The 21,670-nt window shown below is 46.8% G+C and overlaps 1 protein-coding gene across 1 annotated transcript in view; it reads right to left on the bottom strand.

Moving 5' to 3' along the window:
* Window positions 1-21,670, bottom strand: part of roraa (RAR-related orphan receptor A, paralog a) — a 168,893-nt gene that overhangs the window by 6,793 nt on the left and 140,430 nt on the right. The window contains exons 4-9 of the mRNA XM_059945987.1: window positions 15,046-15,432; window positions 6,221-6,342; window positions 6,008-6,140; window positions 5,324-5,431; window positions 3,670-3,780; window positions 1,678-1,790 (exon numbers count right to left, since the gene is read on the bottom strand). Coding sequence (XP_059801970.1) covers window positions 1,678-1,790; window positions 3,670-3,780; window positions 5,324-5,431; window positions 6,008-6,140; window positions 6,221-6,342; window positions 15,046-15,432 — 974 coding nt within the window. The remainder of the gene's footprint in view (window positions 1-1,677; window positions 1,791-3,669; window positions 3,781-5,323; window positions 5,432-6,007; window positions 6,141-6,220; window positions 6,343-15,045; window positions 15,433-21,670) is intronic.

Genomic DNA, 21,670 nt, shown 5'->3' with positions numbered 1-21,670 from the left:
TGGATGCACAAGATTTGATCAGTAGGCTTGCAGATGACAAAATTAGAAGAGGTTGTTGATAAATGTTATTGGAGATTACAGGGGATCATTAAGAGTTAGAGAAGAGGGCCAAGGAATGGCAAATGGATTCCAGTGCTGTTAGGTGCAAGTTGAAGCTGTTTGGAAAGTCAAATCAGTGTAAGACTCCTACAATGAATGCTAGAGACTAGGCAGTGTAATGGAACAGAGGGGCTTAGTAGCACAAGTACATAGCTTGTTGAAAGCGACACCATGGGAAGTGAGGGTGGTAAAAGAATGCATTTAAACATGCTGGCCTTCCATCAGCCAAGACAAAGAATACAGGAGTTAGGACATTGTGTTGAAGTTATTTAAGAAGTTGGTAAGGCCACACTTGGGAATATTGTGTAGTTTGGGGCACGCTGTTATAGGAAAGATGTGGTTACACTGGACAAAGTAAATTTTTTTTTACAAGAACTAGAGAGTCTGACTTATAAAGAGGGGTTGGTCAGGCTGGGGGTCTTTACTACTTGGAACATGAGAGAACCTTAGAGAAGTGTTTAAAATTACAAGAGGCTTAGATAAGGTGGATGTAGCAGTCTTTTCCCAGGGTAGGTGAGTCCAAAACTAATCTGCACAAGTGAGAACAGAACAATTTAAAAGGGACCTGAGGGAGCAACTTTTTCACACAGAGGGTTGAGAGTATATGGAACAAGCTGCTAGAAGGAAAGGTTGGAGCAAATACAACTGCATCATTTAAGAAACATTTGCATAGAGAAAAAGAGCAGCTATAGTGGGATACGGACTTGGTGAGTACCATGGTCAGCTTGGACTCATTCGGCCGTAGGGCCTGTATCTATGTAATTTTGCTCTGTGATTATTCCTGTATGGAAGTGTTACAGTACATTTATGTATAATAATACACTGTAGGTCACTATAAAATGGACATTTCTGACTTAAAGGGAAATCAGCTCATGACTGTTCACAGGAATGGAGCCGACAGGTAACCTGGGGAGCATCCATCCACCAGAATTAAAGGCAATCCTCACGTAGCTGAGTGGCAGACAGAGGCACCGTATCTCTGCCTAGCCAATCAGATGGCACTGAGTAACAAACAGTGGGAACAGCAGCAAATGGGAGAGGCGGAATATAGAATCCTTTGGATGCTGTCAGGGTGCCTCTGCTGGAGTCACAGTCCGTGACACCATGATGGTGCTATGGTGAAAGGGGGACGATGGCTGTGCATCCCGTTAAGCACACAATTTGTATTAATCTCTGCTCTTGAAATTTCTGGATGTGAATTATTTAACTGTAACTCAGAGGGCTAAGGTGGGAGAGGTCAGAGTGCAAATCCCACACCTCCTCTCCTGGGTATTGTAGCATGGAGGCTAATGTACCAGAAACTAAAGTTCAGATCGCTGAAGAAGAGACTGTGACAGCTGGTGATTTAAATCCATGATGTTAAATTGTTCTGGAATTTCAAGTAAACCAGCATCTGGAGAGCTAACCACAGAGTTCTCTCATTCCCTCAGGCCAGGAGCTCTCTGCCCTAACCTGGGCATACACACGAATGAGATTGACTCTCGGGGGGGGGGGGGGGGGACAGATAGAGGAGTGACAATAAATTCCCAAGTTGTCCATGATGCCCACAACCCATAAGTGGACTGAGAAGCAGGGTACCTTGGTCAGAATGCCGTCCTCTCGGTGATGTTTCTGCAGAAGGTGCTGAAGGGCCAGTTGGATCCTCTGCTGCAACTTCTCAACTTTAATCTTCTCCTGAAGCCATAGACGATCTAGGGATTGCAGATGGCAGCACAGTTAACCTGGCAGTAAGTAGCTCAGGTTCTTCTGATTACGTTCACCGCATTAACCCAGAGGTGAACAGGACCAAAGACTGTTCACCCACTCTGTGCACTACCAAGGACATGGGACACCCTCCTCTGCCCACCTGACACCAATGTACACACACCTATACCAGTGCCCTTACACACACCCGATGCCCCCATATACACACACACACACACACACACTATAATCGTCTGATCAATGCTGCAGAACGAAGGTGTACAAGACAGTGGGAACAAGAGTAGAGTGGGGATGTTACTGGAAGCCCACAGCAGACTGAGTATCTGTCACCATGCTTGCAGAAGTCCAGTCAATGAAGTTAATCAGCAGTTATGAAAATCAGAATGGTGATCACCTACTGTGCAGATCATTAGAGAATACCTTTGGTTCCTGAACACCAGTACGTGGTCCAGTTCAAATCTTACATCCTGCAAACAGGGTAACCCAAATAGTGGAGCAAGATGCAAATCCACAAAGTGGTTTAACTGGCACCACAGCTGGTTCTCCAGGGAACATGCTCACACCATGCAACTTTCGACACACTGAGATCACACTGTGGAACTCGAAGCCTTCAATTGGAGAGGGACCATGCCAGTGCAGTTGTAATGGTTCCCATCTCTATTACTGAATCTCTTCAGCCTTGACTTGCTCTGTCCAGTGAGACATACAACCCCCCATTTTCTGTGTGTCAGTCCAGCCATGGACACCTAGACACGCATTTTTCGTTACTGACCAAGAGGTGAACCCATGGGGACTTATTTCTGTTGGGTGTTTCAGTTGTGAATACATGCTTACAGAGTCAGGTCTATCATCCATAACGAAGTATCTATCTAATCTAATTCCACTTGGTCTGTAATCTTCCAATCCTTGGTGGTTTAACTATTCACCTTGATAGCTGAGTATTGCCAGGATGCCTGCTGCACTATGTACTCAGAGAAAAGGTTCTTCCTCAGATCCCATCTTACCACTTACCTGAGGCTTATGCTCTTTGCCAAGTCATTGGGCACAATTAAAGCAAAGGTTGATGGGCACTTGATTAGAAAGGACATTAAATGTAATGGGGAGAAGACAGGAGAATGGGGTTGAGAGGGAAAATAAATCAGCCATTATAAAAAGATAAGAGCAGATTTGATGGGCCAAATAGCCTAATTCTGCTCCTATGACTTGGTCTTTCTAGATTATGAAATCTCTGCAACTGTATCCCTGCTAATTTTGAACCCCACCATCAGTCACCCCCACTGCAGGGAAAACAGACCCAGTCTCTCTGACCTCGGCTCTTAACTGAAACATTCCATCCTAAGCAATTTCCTGGGGAATCTCTTTTGCACGCTCTCCAGTACAATCAAATTCTTGTTATGGTGTGCTGACCAGAGCTGCACACAGTACTCTAGCTGTGACCTAACCAATGTTTTTTATGAAGTTGTACTGTGACTCAGTGACCTCCCATTCTATGCCTCAGCGAACAGGGATATCTGTTCCTGATGAGCACCTTGGAGGTGGGGAATCTCACTGGCCAAAGTGAATCACCCTTCCTGCAGCAATGAAGTATACGTTCTCATCTATGGTTTCAAACGCCGGCTGATCCAGGCTCTCTTAATTCTCTGACTGGCCCATCTATCTACCTTATAGTGGGATAATAAATCAGCCACGATGGAATGGCGGAGCAGACTTGACGGACCAAAGGGCCTAATGGAGCTCCTATATTTAATGCTTCAGAAACACGGTTTATGAAGAGGGTGCAAGGGTAGCTAAAGTGCAAAAGGGAAACAGTGTGGGATAGTTACACTGTCACTAAAGCTGACCGTTCTTTCCTATTGAGCTACTCACCAGCTGAGATCAACACGTAAGCAGAAAACAAGGCGATCTCATCCTCCACCAAGTGCAGCGCACACAGACTTTTGCCAGTTTCAAAGACAGAGTTGATCAAGTCATCACAACCTGTAGGAGAGGGGATGAATAGAGAATGAGGCTGAACCCAGCAAGTGACCTTTCGTTCACAGTCGGCCCACTGGGCGCTGCCTTGCCAAACTGGTGTGACTGCTGGGACTCCAAAATAATCCAGATAAATCTCTTGGAATATAATTCATCAATCAATGCAAAACTGATCAATGGGAGGGGAGTGTACATGAAACCATGAATGCTTCTCTTGCATATTACACCAACGATGAGGCCAACAATGCTGTTACTGCGTTATTCAGCTGATGGATTCAGACCATTCAGAGATTCTCTGCAGTTTGCAAATCTCCACACATTGTACAAACATTTCCACCGTTTATACATTGACCTGTTCTGGTTAAAAAAAATTGTTGCATCTGCAAATTAATTCCCTTTTAAAATCTAAGCTTTGTTTCATCCCACGGAGTTTGCTGGTTGCTGGCCACACATCCCACTCCCTCGCTGCTCATTCATTCTATCTTCTCTCCTGCAAGATTGCACTCAAGCAGAGAGACATGGAAGCTTACACTACTCTGTGGCAAGTAGTGTGGAAGTTACTGGGGACATGGAATCAGTGACCTGTGGCAAACACTGAACCAGACAGAGCCATAACCAGCTGCAGAGAGGACACAAGTCTTCCTGGCTTGTGGAACGTTGTTCCTGCCTTGGCTGGACATGGATCCTTCAGGAAGCCCTATACTTGTGCCTCCTAACTGCTTCCCATTTTCCCTTTGACACTGGTGGTGATGTGATGGTGTTGAAAAGACAGTGAGGGTGAGTGAGTCAGGGATGGGAGGAGAGATAGAGATGGTAGGAAGAGTGTTGGGTGAGAGGAGGGCTGTTTGTGGGCCTGAGAAGCACTGGCCCACTATCATCTCCATCAAAGGCACATGTTGGCTGCACTGTGCACCATCTACAAATGTATTGCAGTTTCTCACCCAGCCACCCTCACAGCACCTCTCAAAAACAGAACCAAGGAGAACATGGGTAAAGGGTGCAGTGGAATCCCAGCAAAATGACCATGCTGACTTGGAAATATATCTACAGTTCTTCATTGCCCTTCAGTATAAACCTGGGAACTCCCTCCCTGGAAGCACCATGGAAACACATCACCAGAAGAGTTCAAGGTATGGGTTCAGTCTCAATCTCTCAGGAAATAACCTCTGCTGGGCTTCAACATCCACATCCTGAAACTAAATCAGTACATGCATCCACAGATGCAAGGTGCTGGAGAAGAGTGGCAGGGAGAGGAAGGAATAGATGAAAGTGGGGTTGGAGGTGAGGAGAGGTGATGGAAGCTGGAGGAGATGCAAGTAGAGAGATGGGTGAAGAAGAGTGGAGAGGGTGGAGGAGAGGTAAAAAAATGGAAGGAAGACGGAGCGGGAGAGGAGAGGGTGAAGGGTAATGGAGGTGGTGACAGAAGATTCTGAGGGGCTTGAAGGAATGGAGGGGTCTGGGGGATCATAGGGTCAGATAGTCAGGGGAGTAGAGGGCAGAATGGTGGGGGGGAACAAGCAGACAAATAATGTGCACGGTCTTTCTTTACCCAGCGACTTGAAGACATCAGGTCCAGCAAATTTCCCATCAAAATACACGGTGTTGTTCTGGGAGTCAAACGCTCGACACATTCGGACAAACACAACTTCTAAAGAACCTGAGGACATGGAGAGAAGGTCAAAAATGTAGCACTGACCTCAGCAACACCCAGTCACACCTGCGCAGGGGAGCCGCTCTCTGGGGAGAGTGGGTGGAGAGCAAAGACAGTGGGTGGGGAGTGAGAGCGGGGGGGGGAGGGCAGGGGTCATGGAGAGAGTGGTGGTCGGAGAGAGCAGGTGGCGGAGGAGGACAAAGTGGGGGTAGCAGAGCGGGGCGACTACCCATAGACTAGTCTACACTCAGCTACTAGTCTGCCTATTCATTATTCCATGTTCTACATAACCTGATTGTTCTGAATTTAGCCATACTCCCCCTCTAGGCCACTTTATTCCACATTCTCAATGTATGAATTCTTCTAATTTACTAGATTAATTTGTGTTCGGTATCATCTTTGGCTGTACTGCTACCCAAATGAACGCACCTGGAAATCCTTTCACTTTCATACTCCCTTACTCCCATTCCCTATTCCAACTGCCATCCCCTTCTCTTCTCCCTCCCACCTACTATTCTTCCCCTCCTCCCTCAAAGAAAGCATGCCAGGTGTGAAAAGCTGGTTTTGGCAATGACAAGATACCTGCTTTCAGAAGTACGATCTGGTCATTTTGACACAGCTCCATGAATCCATCAATGCGCTTGGCAAACTCCACCACATACTGAATTGCTTCTGTGATTTTGATCGCACACAGCTGCCACATCACCTCCCTGGGCTGGGACAGAAGATCAGAATGTTATTATGTATGTGTGAGGATGCAAAATTTGTTCCAGAGTCAGTCGCAGCTCATCTTACCTTGTTCAAATAAATTTCCAGCTCCTCCTGCATGTACGTTTTCCACATTAGTTGCTGCAGCTCCTCCTGGAGGTATTGGCAGGTCTCAATGTGCGATTTGGCAATGTTCTGTGCAAGGTGTTCTAGAGAGGGAAAAGGGAGCTACTGAAGGAGGAGTGGACAATCAGGCCAAAGGTCACAGAACTAAATGATCAATGATGCCAAACTAATAACTGACTTGGTAGGTTAATGTTTCTCTCTCCACAGCCGCTGCCTGACCTACTGAGCAATGCCTTAAAACAATGACATGGGACACAGAGGAGGGTGGAACTGAGAACTCAGTCCCACTCAAGTACAGAGCGTCATCTAACCAAGGGGGCACAGTGGCACAATGAGTAGAGCCACTGCCTCATAATGCCAGAGAGCCAGGTTCAATCCTGACCCTGGACACTGTCTGTGTGGAGTTGGCATGTTCTGTGACCCTAGGATAATCCAGTTTACCTCCTACACCTGAATGTGCAGGTAGGTCACTGTAAGGTGAGTCTGGGGAGAGCTGAACGGGATGTGGGGAGAATAAAAAATATAATTAATTCAGGATTAGCGTGAGTAACCGGATGACAGTCAGGGGGCACTTGGTAAGCCGAAGTTCCTGTTATCCATGACTCCACAATCCCTTGTTGGTGTTGATGGTCTCCACACATAGCTAGGGAGTGCACCAGAGCGTAGAATGAAATCCTCTAGCCTATGTCCCACTGCTGGTCCCTACAGCTCTATTCTCCCAGAAGCCATGCCTGAGGCCCTGACTACGTTCATGTACTGATAGCCATGGCAAAGCTAAACCAGATCCATTGGTATGTGTCGATAATTAATCTGTGGCAGAGCTCATGGCCAAAGACTTTACTGGGGGGGCACTCCATAGTTCCCTAGATATTCTGGGATGGACAAGGCCTAACCTTAGGTCAGGAAGAGGGATGCCCAGTGCTCAGTGACCTGATCAGAGCCTCAGTGGGTACGGTGGGTCCTATATTTGGGCTATCCTGCTAGAACAAATCACCTACTTACAGTGCTGCAGTGGAACCCACTCCTACCTTCTGGTCCTCCCAACTCTGTTCCCAAACAGACACTAGTCTCCAACCCAGTGCTGCAGGTTCCAACCTTCCAATAACACAGCCCCTACCATCTCCTCAACCTAGTCATCTTCCCAAGGTGTAACAGTGTCACCCACTGACCTCTGCTGATTCTAGACACCCACCCACACCCACCCGGTCCAACCCTAGGACAACTGGGTACATCCCAAGCAACCCACACACCAGCATCTGCAGATTTCCTCCTGTTTGTCATCAGGTATGTGCCAATGAGATTACTTCTCATTCTTCTGAACTCAGTCAGCACAGGCCTGGTTTGCTTTATCTCCCTTCTACACTACCATCCCAGGAATCGAGAACAACAACCGAACTGGTGGGGAAACTTGACAGGCCAAGCAGCATCATGTGCCTATTTAATACTTCCATCATATTTACCACCACAGTCTCCAACCTCCCCCCCCCCCATGCATTCCAGGCACCCACCACCCTCTGTAAAACCTGTCTTACTCATCTCCTTTGAACTTTTTCCTGTCACTTAGACAATAGACAATAGGTGCAGAAGTAGACCATTCGGCCCCTCGAGTCTGCACCGCCATTCTGAGATCATGGCTGATCATTCACTATCAATACCCAGTCCCTGCCTTGTCCCCATATCCCTTGATTCCCCTATCCATCAGATGTCTATCTAGCTCCTTCTTGAAAGCATCCAGAGAATTGGCCTCCACCGTCTTCCGAGGCAGTGCATTCCACACCTCCACAACTCTCTGGGAGAAGAAGTTTTTCCTCAACTCTGTTTTAAATAACTGACCTCTTATTCTCAATCCATGCCCTCTGGTACTGGACTCTCCCAACATCTGGAACATATTTCCTGCCTCAATCCTATCAAATCCTTTAATTATCTTAAACGTTTCAATCAGATCCCCTCTCAATCTCCTCAATTCCAGTATGTACAAGCCCAATCTCTCCAATCTCTCTGTGTAAGACAGCCCTGCCATCCCAGGAATCAACCTAGTGAATCTACGCTGCACTTCCTCAATTGCCAGAATGTCCTTCCTTAAACCTGGAGACCAAAACTGTACACAATATTCCAGGTGTGGTCTCACCAGGGCCCTGTACAAATGCAAAAGGACATCCTTGCTCTTGTACTCAATTCCCCTTGTAATAAAGGCCAACATTCCATTTGTCCTCTTCACTGCCTGTTGCACTTGCTCATTCACCTTCATTGACTGATGAACTAGGACTCCTAGGTCTCTTTGCATTTCTCCCTTACCTAACTCTACACCTTTCAGACAATACTCTGCCCTCTTGTTCCTGCTTCCAAAGTGGATAACTTCACATTTATTCACATTGACTGACATCTGCCAAGTATCTGCCCACTCACCCAGCCTATCCAAGTCTCCCTGTATTCTCCTAACGTCCTCTTCGCATGTCACACTGCCACCCAGTTTAGTATCGTCAGCAAACTTGCTGATATAGTTTTCAATGCCCTCATCTAAATCGTTGACATAAATCGTAAAGAGCTGTGGTCCCAATACAGAGCCCTGTGGTACCCCACTAGTCACCTCCTGCCAGTCCGAGAAACACCCATTCACTGCTACCCTTTGCTTTCTATCTGCCAACCAGTTTTCTATCCATGTTGAAAACCTTCCCCCAATGCCATGAGCTCTGATTTTACTCACCAATCTCCTATGTGGCACCTTATCGAATGCCTTCTGAAAATCTAGGTACACTACATCCACTGGCTTACCCTCGTCTAACATCCTTGTTACACCCTCAAAAAACTCCAACAGATTAGTCAAGCATGATTTGCCCTTGGTAAATCCATGCTGGCTCGGCCTAATCCTATTACTGCCATCAAGATATGCCACTATTTTGTCCTTAATAATGGACTCAAGCATCTTCCCCACGACTGACGTTAGGCTAACAGGGCGATAGTTCTCCATTTTCTCCTTCCCTCCCTTCCTGAAAAGTGGGATAACATTAGCTACTCTCCAATCTTCAGGAACTGATCCTGAATCTAAGGAACATTGGAAAATGATTACCAATGCATCCGCAATTTCCTGAGCCACCTCTTTTAGAACCCTCGGATGCAGACCATCTGGACCCGGGGATTTATTAGCCTTCAGTCCTACCAGTCTACTCATCACAGTTTCTTTCCTAAATTCCTCTGATATCTTATGACCCTGGCCCATCCATACATCTGGGAGATTGCTTGTGTCCTCCCTGGTGAAGACAGATCTAAAGTACGCATTAAATTCTGTTGCCATTTCCCTGTTTCCCATAACAATTTCTCCCAATTCATTCTTCAAGGGGCCAACATTGTTCTTAACTATCTTCTTTCTCTTCACATAGCTAAAAAAGCTTGTCACACAAATTAATAATTTGCCCGATATGACTCGATATGACTCCAAAATTGGATGTCTGGTGGAACTGTAAGGGTAAAAAGACCTTGATGAGAGTTATATACAGGCCTTCAAACAGTAGCCAGGATTGGGTGACAAATTACAACAGGAGATTAAAAAAGCATCTCAGAAGGGCAATGTTACGAAAGTCATGGGGGATTTCAGTATGCAGGTCGACTGGGCAAATCAGGTTGGCGCTGGATCCCGAGAGAGGGAACTTGTAGAATGCCTACAAGATGGCTTTTTAGAACAGCTCATGGTTGACTCCTCTCAGGGAAAGGAAATTCTGGATGGGTGTTGTGTAATGAACTGGGTTTGATCAGGAAACTTAAGGTAAAAAAAACCTTAAGAGACAGTGAACATAATATAATAGAATTCACCCTGCAGTTTGAGTGGGAGAGGATGAAGTCAGATGTATCAGTAGCATAGTGGAGTAAAGGGAATTACAGAGGCATGAGAGAGGAGCTGGTCAAAGCTGATTGGAAGAGGACACTAGTAGGAATGTCAGCAGGACAGCAATGGCTGAAGAGTCTGGGAGCAATTCAGAAGGCATAGGATAGCTACGTACCAGAGATGAAAATGTATTCTAAAGGGAGGTTGATGCAAACAACAAGGGAAGTCAAAGAGAGCATAAAAGGAAAAGAGGGGGCATATAATATTGCAAAAATTAGTGCGAAGTTTGAGGATTGGGAAGCATTCAAAAACCAACAGAAGACAACTAAAAAAAGCCACCAGGATAAAAAATGAAATATGAAGGTAAGCTAGCCAACAACATAAGAGAAGATAGCAGAAGTATTTTCAGATATACATACAGTAAAAGAGAAGAGAGAGTGGATATTGGAACACTGGAAAATGATGATGGAGAGGCAGTAACAAGGGACAAAGAACTGACGGAAGAACGTAATGAGTATTTTGCACGAGTCTTCACTGTGAAAGGTATTAGCAGCATGCAAGAAGTGCGAGGATGTCAGGAGACAAAGTGAGCGTAGCTGCTGTTACTAAGAAAAAGGTGCTTGGGAAGCTGAAAGCTCTGAAGGTAGATACGTTACCTGAACCAGATGGACTACACCTGGAAGAGGTGTCTGAAAAGAATGTGGAGGCATTAGTAATGATCTTTCAAGACTCTAGTATAGTTCCAAGGACTGAGAAATTGCATATGTCACTCCACTCTTTAAGAAGGGATGGAGGCAGAAGAAAAGCAATTGTAAGCCAGTTAGTCGTAAGGCTAACTGGTTGCAAAGATGTAGACGGTTTTTAAGCATGATGTTTCAGGGTACTTGGAGGCACAAGTACCTCCAGGTAGACGAAAGTCAGCATGGTTTTCTCATTGGGAAATCTTGCCTGTCAAACCTGTTGGAATTATTTGAAGAAATAATGGGCAGGAAAGAGAAAGGAGAGTCAGGGGATGTTGTTTACTTGTATTTTCAGCAGGCCTTCGATAAGGTGCCATGTAAGAAGCTGTTTAACACGATAAGAGCCCATGATATTACGGGAAAGATACTAGCAATGGCTGACTGGCAGATGGCAACAGGTGGGAATAAACAGGGCTTCTGGGGACTTATGGTATTCCACAAGGGCTGGTGTTGGGACCCTTCTTTTCACGTTATATGTCAATGATCTGGATGATGGAATTGATGGCTTTGTGACCAACTTTGCAGATGACACAAAGATAGGTGGAGGGGCAGGTAGTGTTGAGGGAGCAGGGTGGCTGCAGAAGGACTTAGATTGGAAGAATGGTCAAGGAAGTGGAATACAATACAGGGAAATGTATGGCCATGCATTTTGGTACAAAGCAAAAAGGCATAGATTATTTTCTAAGGAGGGAGAAAATTCAAAAATCAGAGGTGCAAAAGGACTTGGCAGTCTATGTGCAGGATTCCCTAAAAGTTAGCTTGCAGACTAAGTCAGTGATGAGGAAGGCAAATGCAATGTTAGCATTCATTTCCAGAGGACTAGGCTGTGATGCTGATGCTCTACAAGATATTAGTCAGATTGCAGTTGAAGTACTGTGAGCAGTTTTGGTCCTCTTACTTAAGAAAAGATGGAGAGTATCCAGATGCAGTTCACAAGAATGATTCTGGGAATGAAAGGGTTACCATATGAGGAGGATTTGATGGCTCTGGCCTTGTACTCACTGGAGTTTAGAATAAGGGCGATCTCAATGAAACCTATCGAATATTGAAAGACTTGGGTGGAGCAGATGTGGAAAGGATGTTTCCTCTGATGGGTGGGTCTAGCAGCCAAGGGCAGAGCCTCAGAATAGAGGGATGTCCGTTTCGAACAGAGATGACGAGGAATTTCTTTAGCCAGAGGGTAGTGAATCTGCCACCAATGGCTGTGGAGGCCAAGCCTTTGAGTCATTGAGTATATTTAAATCAGAGGTTTATAGCTTCTTGATTAGTCAGGGCATCAAAGGTTACAGGGAGAAGGCATGAGAATGGAGTTGAGGGGGATAATAAATCAGCCATGACAGAATGGCGGAGCAGACTCGATGGACTAAAATCACCTAATTCTGCTCCAATGTCTTATGGTCTGACTGGGAAAGTGGGCAAAGGAATGGCAGATGGAATTACCCAGAGAACTGGAGTTTTGCATTCTGAGAGGCCAGGACAGACAGTGAATGGCTGGGCCTTGGGGAGTGTTGTAGAACAGAGACCAAAAGGTATAAATTGATAGCCCCTTGAAAGTGGTGGCACAGGTGTAGGCAGGGTGGGAAACAGACTTTGGATATCCTTGTGTTTGAGCAGCTGGTCTCAGAAACCGTGGGTGGTAGAGACAAGTCTGTGATGGTGGCATTGCCTGTAGTGATCTTGGATCATTCCTGTGAAGAATGTGTCACTGCTAAGGCCAACAGGTCGAGCTCGTCTGGACAATGCTGTACAGCTCAATAGTAAGGTCATTATAATTGTCAGCCACGCGTAGGCAAGATGAGGATAAATTCTTCAGCTAGAGATTGAAGAATCTTTGGTGTCTTTACTCAGAAGTCTGCAGAGAGTCAGTCACTGTGTTCACACCAGGAATTGAAAGGATTTTGAATCGTCAGGGAATCAATAGGTCAGGGGTTACTGCAGATAAGTGGCACTGAGGTAAAAGATCAGCCATGATAACACAGAATGGTGGAGCAGGCCAGAAGAGACTCATTTTAGGTCTCTCTCTGACCTATTGTGTTATGTTCAAGGCCAAGAGAGGTTTCTGGTCTCTCATGAATAAAGTGGGCAACACACAGTGAAATGGAGACAAGATCCTGTTTCTAACAATCCCATGGGGTGCTTAAACATAGCTGATCATCCAGACAAGCTCGACTGTTGTCCTTAGCAGTTAAGCACATTCTTTACAGGAAGAATCTAAGATCAGAGCAGGCAATGCCACCATCACAGACTTGTCTCTACCACCCACTGTTTCTGAGACCAGCTGCTCAAACACAAGGAATTGATGGCGTTATGGCCAAGTTTGAAGATGCTATAAAGATAGGTGCAGGAGTAGGCAGTGTTGAAGAAGCCGGGAGTCTGCAGAAGGACTTGGATAGATTAGAATAATGGGTAAAGAAGTGACATATGGAATACAGTGTAGGGAAGTGTCTGGTCACACATTTTGTAGAAGGAATAGAGGAGTAGACTATTTTATAAACTGGGAGCAAATCCAGAACTCAGAGATGCAAAGGGATTTGGGAGTCCCAGTGCAGTATTCCCTAAAGGTTAACTTGCAGGTTGAGTCAGTAGTAAGGAAGGCAAGTGCAACGTTAGCATTAATTTCAAGAAGACCAGAGTATAAAGGACAAGGACATAATGCTGAGGCTTTATAAGGCACTGGTGAGGCCTCACTTGGGAGTATAATGAGTAGTTCTGGGGCTCTGGCATTGGAATGGATCCACAGGAAGTTCATGAGAATGATCCCAGAATGAAAGGTTAACATATGAGGAGCATTTGATGGCTCTGAGCCTGTTCTCACTGGAGTTTAGAAGAATGAGGGGGATCTCATTGAAACCTATTGAATACTGAAAGGCCAAAATAGAGTGGATGTGGAGAAGATGTTTTCAATAGCGGGAGAATCTAGGACCAGAAGACACAGAATACAACGATGCCCGTTTAGAACAGAGATGAAGAGGAATTTCTGGATGATAATGTGGTTAACTGGACCAGCAAACTTGTGGATGACTTCAGGATTAGGGGTGTAGTGGACACTGAGAAAGATTATCAGGGCTTGCAGTGGGATCTGGACCAGCTGGAAAAATAGATTGACAAATGGCAGATGGAGTTTAATGCAGACAAGTGCGAAGTTTAGCACTTTGGTAGGACCAACAAGGGCATGTCTTATAGTGAATGCTAAGGCACTGAGAAGTGTGATAGAACAAAGGGATCTGGGAATACAGGACCATAATTCATTGAAAGTGGCATCACAGGTAGATAGGGTCATAAAGAAAGCTTTTGGCACCTTGGCCTTCATAAATTAATGTACTGAGTACAGGAGATGGGATGTTATGGTGAAGTTGTGTGCAGTTTTGGTGACCTATCTACAGGAAAGGTGTAAACAAGGTTGAAAGAGTATGGAAAAAATTTACAAAGATTTGCTGGGTCTGGAAGACCTGAGTTAGAAGATTAAGTAGGTTCTGACTGTATTTTTTAGAATGCAGAAGACTGAGAGGTGATTTAATGGGGTATACAAAATTATGAAGAGCATAAATAGGGTAAATGCAAGTCAGATTTTTCCCATTAAGGTTGGGTAGGAATACAACCAGAAGTCATGGTTTCAGGGTGCAAGGTGACAAGTTCAATGGGAACATGAGGTAAAAATTCTTCACTCGCAGGATCACGAGAATGTGGAGTGAGCATAACACAAGTGGTGCATGCGAGCTAGATTCCAACATTTAAGAGAAGTTTTGATAAGTGCATGGATAGTAGGGATATGGTCCCGTGCAGGTCAATGGGAGTAGACAGTTTGAATGGTTTTGGCATGGACTTGATGAGCCAAAAGACCTGTTTCTGTGCTGTACTTCAATATGATTCTAGCTAGAGGGTGGTGAATCTGTGAAATTCATCAACACAGATGGCTGTGGAGGACAAGTCATTGGGTATATTTAAAACAAGTTCTTGATTAGTAAGGGTGTCAAAGGCTATAGGGAGAAGGAAGATGAACAGGGTTGAGATGGAAAATAAATCAGCCGTGATTGAATTGTGGAGCAGATTTGATGGGCTGAATGGCCTAATCCTGCTCCTGTGTCCTATGGAACTGGGCAGTTCAGGATCCCACATGCATGCGCTCCCCTGTAAAATCACTTCCCACTGAATTAATGCACCATTCTCCAGACTCCCTATCAAAGTTCTTGCAGGCATTCACTATGCCCTCTGGGTGTCCACCTTACCTAGCTCTGCCATTGAGGCAGTTGGAGACGTCTCACCATCTGTGAAGGAGCAGTAGGGAAAGAAGTCCGGGGCTGTTGCATATTCACAAATGGGCTCCTGTTTAATGCCGTTAATGTCTAAACCGGACTGGTCAGGAGACGGCTGGATGTCCAGGTAAAGATTGTTCATTGCCGAGTCTGCCTTGCCCAATTCCGCTGCCTGCCCATCCATGTACAGGTTGCTGAGGTCGTTGTTCAGTTCTGCCAGGCTGCTATAAGGTGGGGTTAGGGGCTCAGCTTCACCAGGGGGCTGGGGGTGGTCCCTCTGTTGTTGCTGCAGGCGATGCTTCTGTACCTCAGCGTACAGACTATCCCTCTGCTTCTTGGACATCCGACCAAACTTGACAGCTGCAAGTAAGAACGCATACCTCGGTGTCAGTCACGGCGCTTAGCGCGCGCCTCGGTGTCAGACGTGGCGCAGAATGCGCCCCTTGGTATTAGACGCGGCGGGGAGTGCGCACACCTCGGTGTCAGACGCGGCGGGGAGCGCGCGCCTCGGTGTCAGACGCGGCGGGGAGCGCGCGCCTCGGTATCAGACGCGGCTGGGAGTGCGCACGCCTCGGTGTCAGACGCGGCGGGGAGCGTGCGTGCCTCGGTGTCAGACGCGGCGGGGAGCACACCCTTTGGTATTAGACGCGGCGGGGAGTGCGCGCGCCTCGGTGTCAGACGCGGCTGGGAGTGCGCACGCCTCGGTGTCAGACGCGGCGGGGAGCGCGCGCCTCGGTGTCAGACGCGGCGGGGAGCGCGCGCCTCGGTGTCAGACGCGGCGGGGAGCGCGCGCCTCGGTGTCAGACGCGGCGGGGAGCGCGCGCCTCGGTGTCAGACGCGGCGGGGAGTGCGCGCGCCTCGGTGTCAGACGCGGCGGGGAGCGTGCGTGCCTCGGTATCAGACGCGGCTGGGAGTGCGCGTGCCTCGGTATCAGACGCGGCTGGGAGTGCGCACGCCTCGGTATCAGACGCGGCTGGGAGTGCGCACGCCTCGGTGTCAGACGCGGCGGGGAGCGCGCGCGCCTCGGTGTCAGACGCGGCGGGGAGCGCGCGCCTCGGTGTCAGACGCGGCGGGGAGCGCGCGCCTCGGTGTCAGACGCGGCGGGGAGCACACCCTTTGGTATTAGACGCGGCGGGGAGTGCGCGCGCCTCGGTGTCAGACGCGGCGGGGAGCGCGCGCCTCGGTGTCAGACGCGGCGGGGAGCGCGCGCCTCGGTGTCAGACGCGGCGGGGAGCGCGCGCCTCGGTGTCAGACGCGGCGGGGAGCGCGCGCGCCTCGGTGTCAGACGCGGCGGGGAGCGCGCGCCTCGGTATCAGACGCGGCGGGGAGCGCGCGCCTCGGTATCAGACGCGGCGGGGAGTGCGCGCGCCTCGGTGTCAGACGCGGCGGGGAGCGCGCGCGCCTCGGTGTCAGACGCGGCGGGGAGCGCGCGCCTCGGTATCAGACGCGGCACGGAACATACAGCTCTCTATCAGACGTGGCAGGGAGTATACAGCTCTGTATCAGACCTGCTCTCTGCTGTATTGCAAAGTCTATGAAAATCAAAAAGACTGCAATGCTGGAAATCTGAAATGAAAACTGAAACTGCTTGAAACATTCAGCAGGTCAGGCAGCCTCTGTGGAGAGAGGAGCAGAGGTAATGCTTTGGATTTGAAAAATTAACTTGTTTTTTTCTTCCCACTGACTTGCATCTTCAGGCTTTATTACAATGCCTCTGCTTTAGGGCAATCGTTCAAAAGCCCAGGCTTTCCACAAAGTCCCTTTCCAGCACTTTTTCAGCTATAAATACATTCTCATTTGACATTTTACTCTGAGAGTTTTAAAGTTCTTCTGTTAAATAACAGATGGGGAGAACTTTGTTTAAGTTTTGCATGAATTCAAACTCTCCCATCTTGGCATTTTAATTCTAAACAAAATTAACATAATTGACAAAAAGGACTTGGGGAAAACCCACAATTCTGCACCTCATTCTGGGATATTTAAACACATACGTCCAGTGTAAAGCATAGAATCAGAATCAGGATTATCACCACCGGCATGTGATGTGAAATTTGCCAACTTAGCAGCAGCAGTTCAATGCAATTCATAATCTAGCTGAGAAAAAAATAAAAATAATAATAATAAATAAACAAATAAATCAATTACGTATATTGAAAAAAAAACTAATGACCACACGTTACTAACGTGCAAAAATGTCAAAGACGTCACACGTCAAAAAATGTGCAAAAATAGAAATAGTGTTTATTAAAAAAAGTGAGGTGGTGTCCAAAGTCTCAATGTCCATTTAAGAATCAGATGGCAGAGGGGAAGAAGCTGTTCCTGAATCACTGAGTGTGTGCCTTCAGGCTTCTATACCTCCTACCCGATGGTAACAGTGAGAAAAGGGCATGCCCTGGGTGCTGGAGGTCCTTGATAATGGACACTGACTTTCTGAGACACCGCTCCCTAAAGATGTCCTGGGTACTTTGTAGGCTAGTACCCAAGATGGAGCTGACTAGATTTACAACCTTCTGCAGCTTCTTTCGATCCCATGCAGTAGCCCCCCCACCATGCCAGACAGTGATGCAGCCTGTCAGAATACTCTCCATGGAACATCTACAGAAGTTTTTGAGTGTATTTGTTGACATGCCAAATCACTTCAAACTCCTAATGAAGTATAGCCGCTGTCTTGCTATCAGATCTGGACACCCAGGAACCTGAAACTGCTCACTCTCTCCACTTCTGATCCCCAATGAGGAATGGACTGTTGCACTGTAAAAAATACTATTTTTAGCTGCAATGTTAACAGAGGTCCTGTGTTCTACTCAGTTAGATGGGAAAAGTTCAGCAGTGGACTTGGCCAATCGGCCCAGGGGATGTGTTCTTGCTGTCAGAGGTCATTAGTCTGTGGATGTTTGCAGTTGCTTTCTCAATTTAGATCGTTGGGATCTCTTCTGGAGCACAGGTGATCTACCAAAAGGGCTGGGTCACATTTGAACTGCAGGGTGACCAACATCCTGTTAGGGAAACTTACTTTTGCCACCAGGTGGAATTTGAGCTAGAATGACAGGAGGTAGGACTCGAGAGAAGACTGAGAAGGAAAGGCAGCAGCCCCCAGCAGTTTGGATCTTTGAGAAGCGCCCAGTCAGCATTAGGGATTAATTGGCAGGAATAAATTAAGTAAGGTGGGACAAGCGGACTGGACATTGTTGGAGTGGACAGAGATAAGAGTGGAGATTTGGAGGCTTTAGCTCTTTGAGGTTTCAGCAAAGAGAGGCTTCAGAGTTAGAAGGCAAAAAAACCAGCTACAAGTAGAACTCCCCCCCCCACCCCCCACCCCACCACAGTTTATAGTTCTTCTTACAGTTGCTCAGCTAGAACAGTCGAGATGTCAGGCAGGATAATGGAATACTCCTCTTGTGGGATACAGGGAGGCAGGGAGACCTCCAGTATCCTTGGCAATTACACATGTGAGAACTGCATCCAGCTGTAGCTTCTAACAATCTGCGTTAAGGAGTTTTAGCTGGAACTGGATGAACTCGGATCATTTGGGAGGTTGAGGAGGTGACAGATGGCACATATAGAGGGGTAGTTACACCCAAGGTGGAGGACACAGGAAACTGGTGACAGTCAGGAAGGGGTTAAGGAACCATTGCAGAGTACCCCTATGGCTATCCCCCTCAACAACAGGTATATCATTTTGGATACTGTTGCGGGGTGGGGGGGGGGGGGGGGTTCAGTGGTATAACCCAGCAGAGGAAAGTCCCAGTGTCAGGTTGCTGGCACTGAGTACGTCTCAGTGACTCAGACGGGAAGGGGACAGAAGGGGCACGCTGTGGTGATAGGGGATTCATTAGTTAGGAGAACAGAAAGGAGGTTGTGTGAACAAGAACTAGATTCCTGGATCATATGTTGCTACCAGGTGCCAGGGTCCAGAACAGCTCAGACTGAGTCCTCAGCATTCTTAAGCGGGATGGTGAACAGCCAGAGGTCATGGTCCACAGAAATACCAATGGAAGAGTGACCAGGGAGTTCAGGGAGTTAGGTGCTACATTAAAGGACCTCCAGGGTTGTGATCTCAGGACAGCTACCATGCTGCATGCTAGTGAGGTCAGAAATAGGAAGAATATAGAGTTTAACACATGGCTAAGGAACTCATAAGATTTTTGGATCATTGTGCTCTCTTCCAGGGAATGTGGGACCAGTACAGAAGAGATGGTTTGTACCTGGATGGGGACTAAAACCCTAATGGGAAGGTTTGGTAGTGCTGCCCGGGAGGGGGGGTTAGAGTTGCAAGGGGGATGGGAACCAGAGTGCCAGAACAGACAGTGGATAGGTTGAATAGACTGATATTGTTATGACCTCAGACAAAGTCAGAAATCAAAAGATTGAGCATGGTACGACTGCGTATATTTCAATGGAAGAAGTATCGCAGGAAAGGTGAATGAGCTCAGGGCATGGATCAACACCTGGAATTATGACACTGAAGCCATTAATGAGACTTAGTTGCAGAAGGGCAGGACTGGCAGCTCAATATTCCGGGGTCCTGTTGTTTTAGATGTGACAGAGTTGGCGGGATTAAAGGGGGAGGGTTGGCATTACTGGTCAGGGAAAATGTCATAGCAGTCTCAGTCAGGACAGACTGGAGAACTTGTCCAGTGAGGCTTTCTGGGTGGAACTGAAAAATAAGAAAAGTATGACCATGTTAATGAGGCTATATTACAAACCACACAATGGCCTTTAGAGGAACAAATTTGCAAAGAGATAGCAGACTGTTGCAAGAAACTTAAGGTTTATAGTAGCTGGTTTTAACTTTCCACTTACTGACTGGGAGTCTCATACTGTAAAAGGACTAGATGGGTTGGAGTTTGTCAAATGTGTTCAGGAAAGTTTCCTTAATCAGTATGTAGAAGTCCCAATGACAGAGTGTGCGATACTTGATCTCCTGTTAGAGGAACACTTTGCACCCAGAGATCATAATGTCATTAGTTTCAAAGTAAATATGCAAAAAGGTAGGTCTAATCCACAGACTGGGATTCCAAATTAGAGAAAGGCCAATATTGATGGCATCAGAAAGGATCTGGTGAATGTAAATTGGTTCAGGCTGTTTTCTGGCAAAAGAGTACATGTTAAGTGGGAGGCCTTCAACAGTGAAATATTAAGAGTAGAAAGCTTGTATGTGCCTGTCAGAATAAAAGGTAAAGATAACAGGTGTAGGGGTATGGAGGTTGATGGGCGTAGACAGTTGAAATGATTCGGCACGGACTAGATGGGCTGAAGGCCATGTCTCTGTGCTATGACTCTAAAAGGGTCATGCCTAGCAAGACTGTAAGCCTAGTAATCAGGATAGCCATGTTTACAGTAAAGGGGTAGAAAGGGCCACTGGTTTAAATTGCATCCATTTTAATGCAAATAGTTTAACAGGTAAAGCAGACAAACAGTGGGGATAGATTTTCTCTAGATAGCAAGATACTGTGACTGTAACAAAGCAATGGTAAGGACAAGGGAAGAATTGATGGCTCAATATTCTGGGATACTGATGCTTTAGGCATGACAAGGAAACAGGAAGGAATGGAGACTGCGTTGCCTTTCTGATGATGGTGGACATACATCAGTGCTAAGACAGGATATTCTCGAGGGATCTCCTACCGAGGGTAGGACAGAAATAAAAAAGGATGGCCACCTTGGTAGGAAAATATCACAGAGACCCCTCCACCCTCACTCCCCCAGTAGTCATCCGGAATTTGAGAGGCAGATGTGTTGAGAAATTAAGACAGAGTTGTGACAATGATGGGGTAGTACTGGTGGGAGATTTCAATTTTCTCAGTATTGGCTGCACCACCCGGAAGCAGCCTGGATGGTGCAGAATTTGTCCATACCAGTTACTTTATAGATACAGGCAAGCGGATTTCCCAATAAGATATTGGGAGAGGCTGACCACACCAGATCTTCATTCCTTGGAGTGCAGGAGAATGAGAGGTGGCTTCATGGAAGTTTATAAAATCATGAGGGGGTATGAATAATGTAATATTTCCCCAGGGTTAGGGAGTCCAAAACTCCCCATCTATGTATTTGTTTAAGAATTCACCTAAGTTTGAGGACAAAATGAGGGACATCTTTTCTCTCAAAGGATGCCGGAACATTGGGTCTGTCACTCACTGCCCTGGCAACCCGAGTTCAATCCTGACCACCGGCGATGCCTGTGTGGAATTTACACATTCTTCATGGCCCTGTAGGTTTCCACAGGGTGAACTGATCTCCTCTCACATTCCAAAGCAATGGCAAAAAAGAGAACTGAGGTGGAGCTGATGACCACGTGTGAAAGGGAAGAAGTGGCAGCAGTGCAGGGAAAGGTGAAGAAGGGGAGTGGGATTGGTGGGATCATCCCTCTGATCCAGCATGGATCCAATGACACAGGCCTGCTCCATCTGCAAGAGAATACACTGAGGGAACGTAACAGAGGTTCAGCACATTAATTCCTGGGATGGATGATGTGTACTCTGAGAGAGATTGAGCATCTGCTTTTTATTCTCCAGTTTAGAAGAGTGACATGTAATTTCATTGAAACATACAACATTCCCAAGGGGGATGGGCAGGATAAATCTTTCAACATAAAACT

Source organism: Hypanus sabinus, chromosome 21 (assembly GCF_030144855.1).
Source record: "Hypanus sabinus isolate sHypSab1 chromosome 21, sHypSab1.hap1, whole genome shotgun sequence".
Lineage (NCBI taxonomy): Eukaryota > Metazoa > Chordata > Chondrichthyes > Myliobatiformes > Dasyatidae > Hypanus > Hypanus sabinus.
The sequence above is the reverse complement of the archived record's forward strand: the minus strand, read 5'-3'. Positions and strand labels throughout refer to the sequence as shown.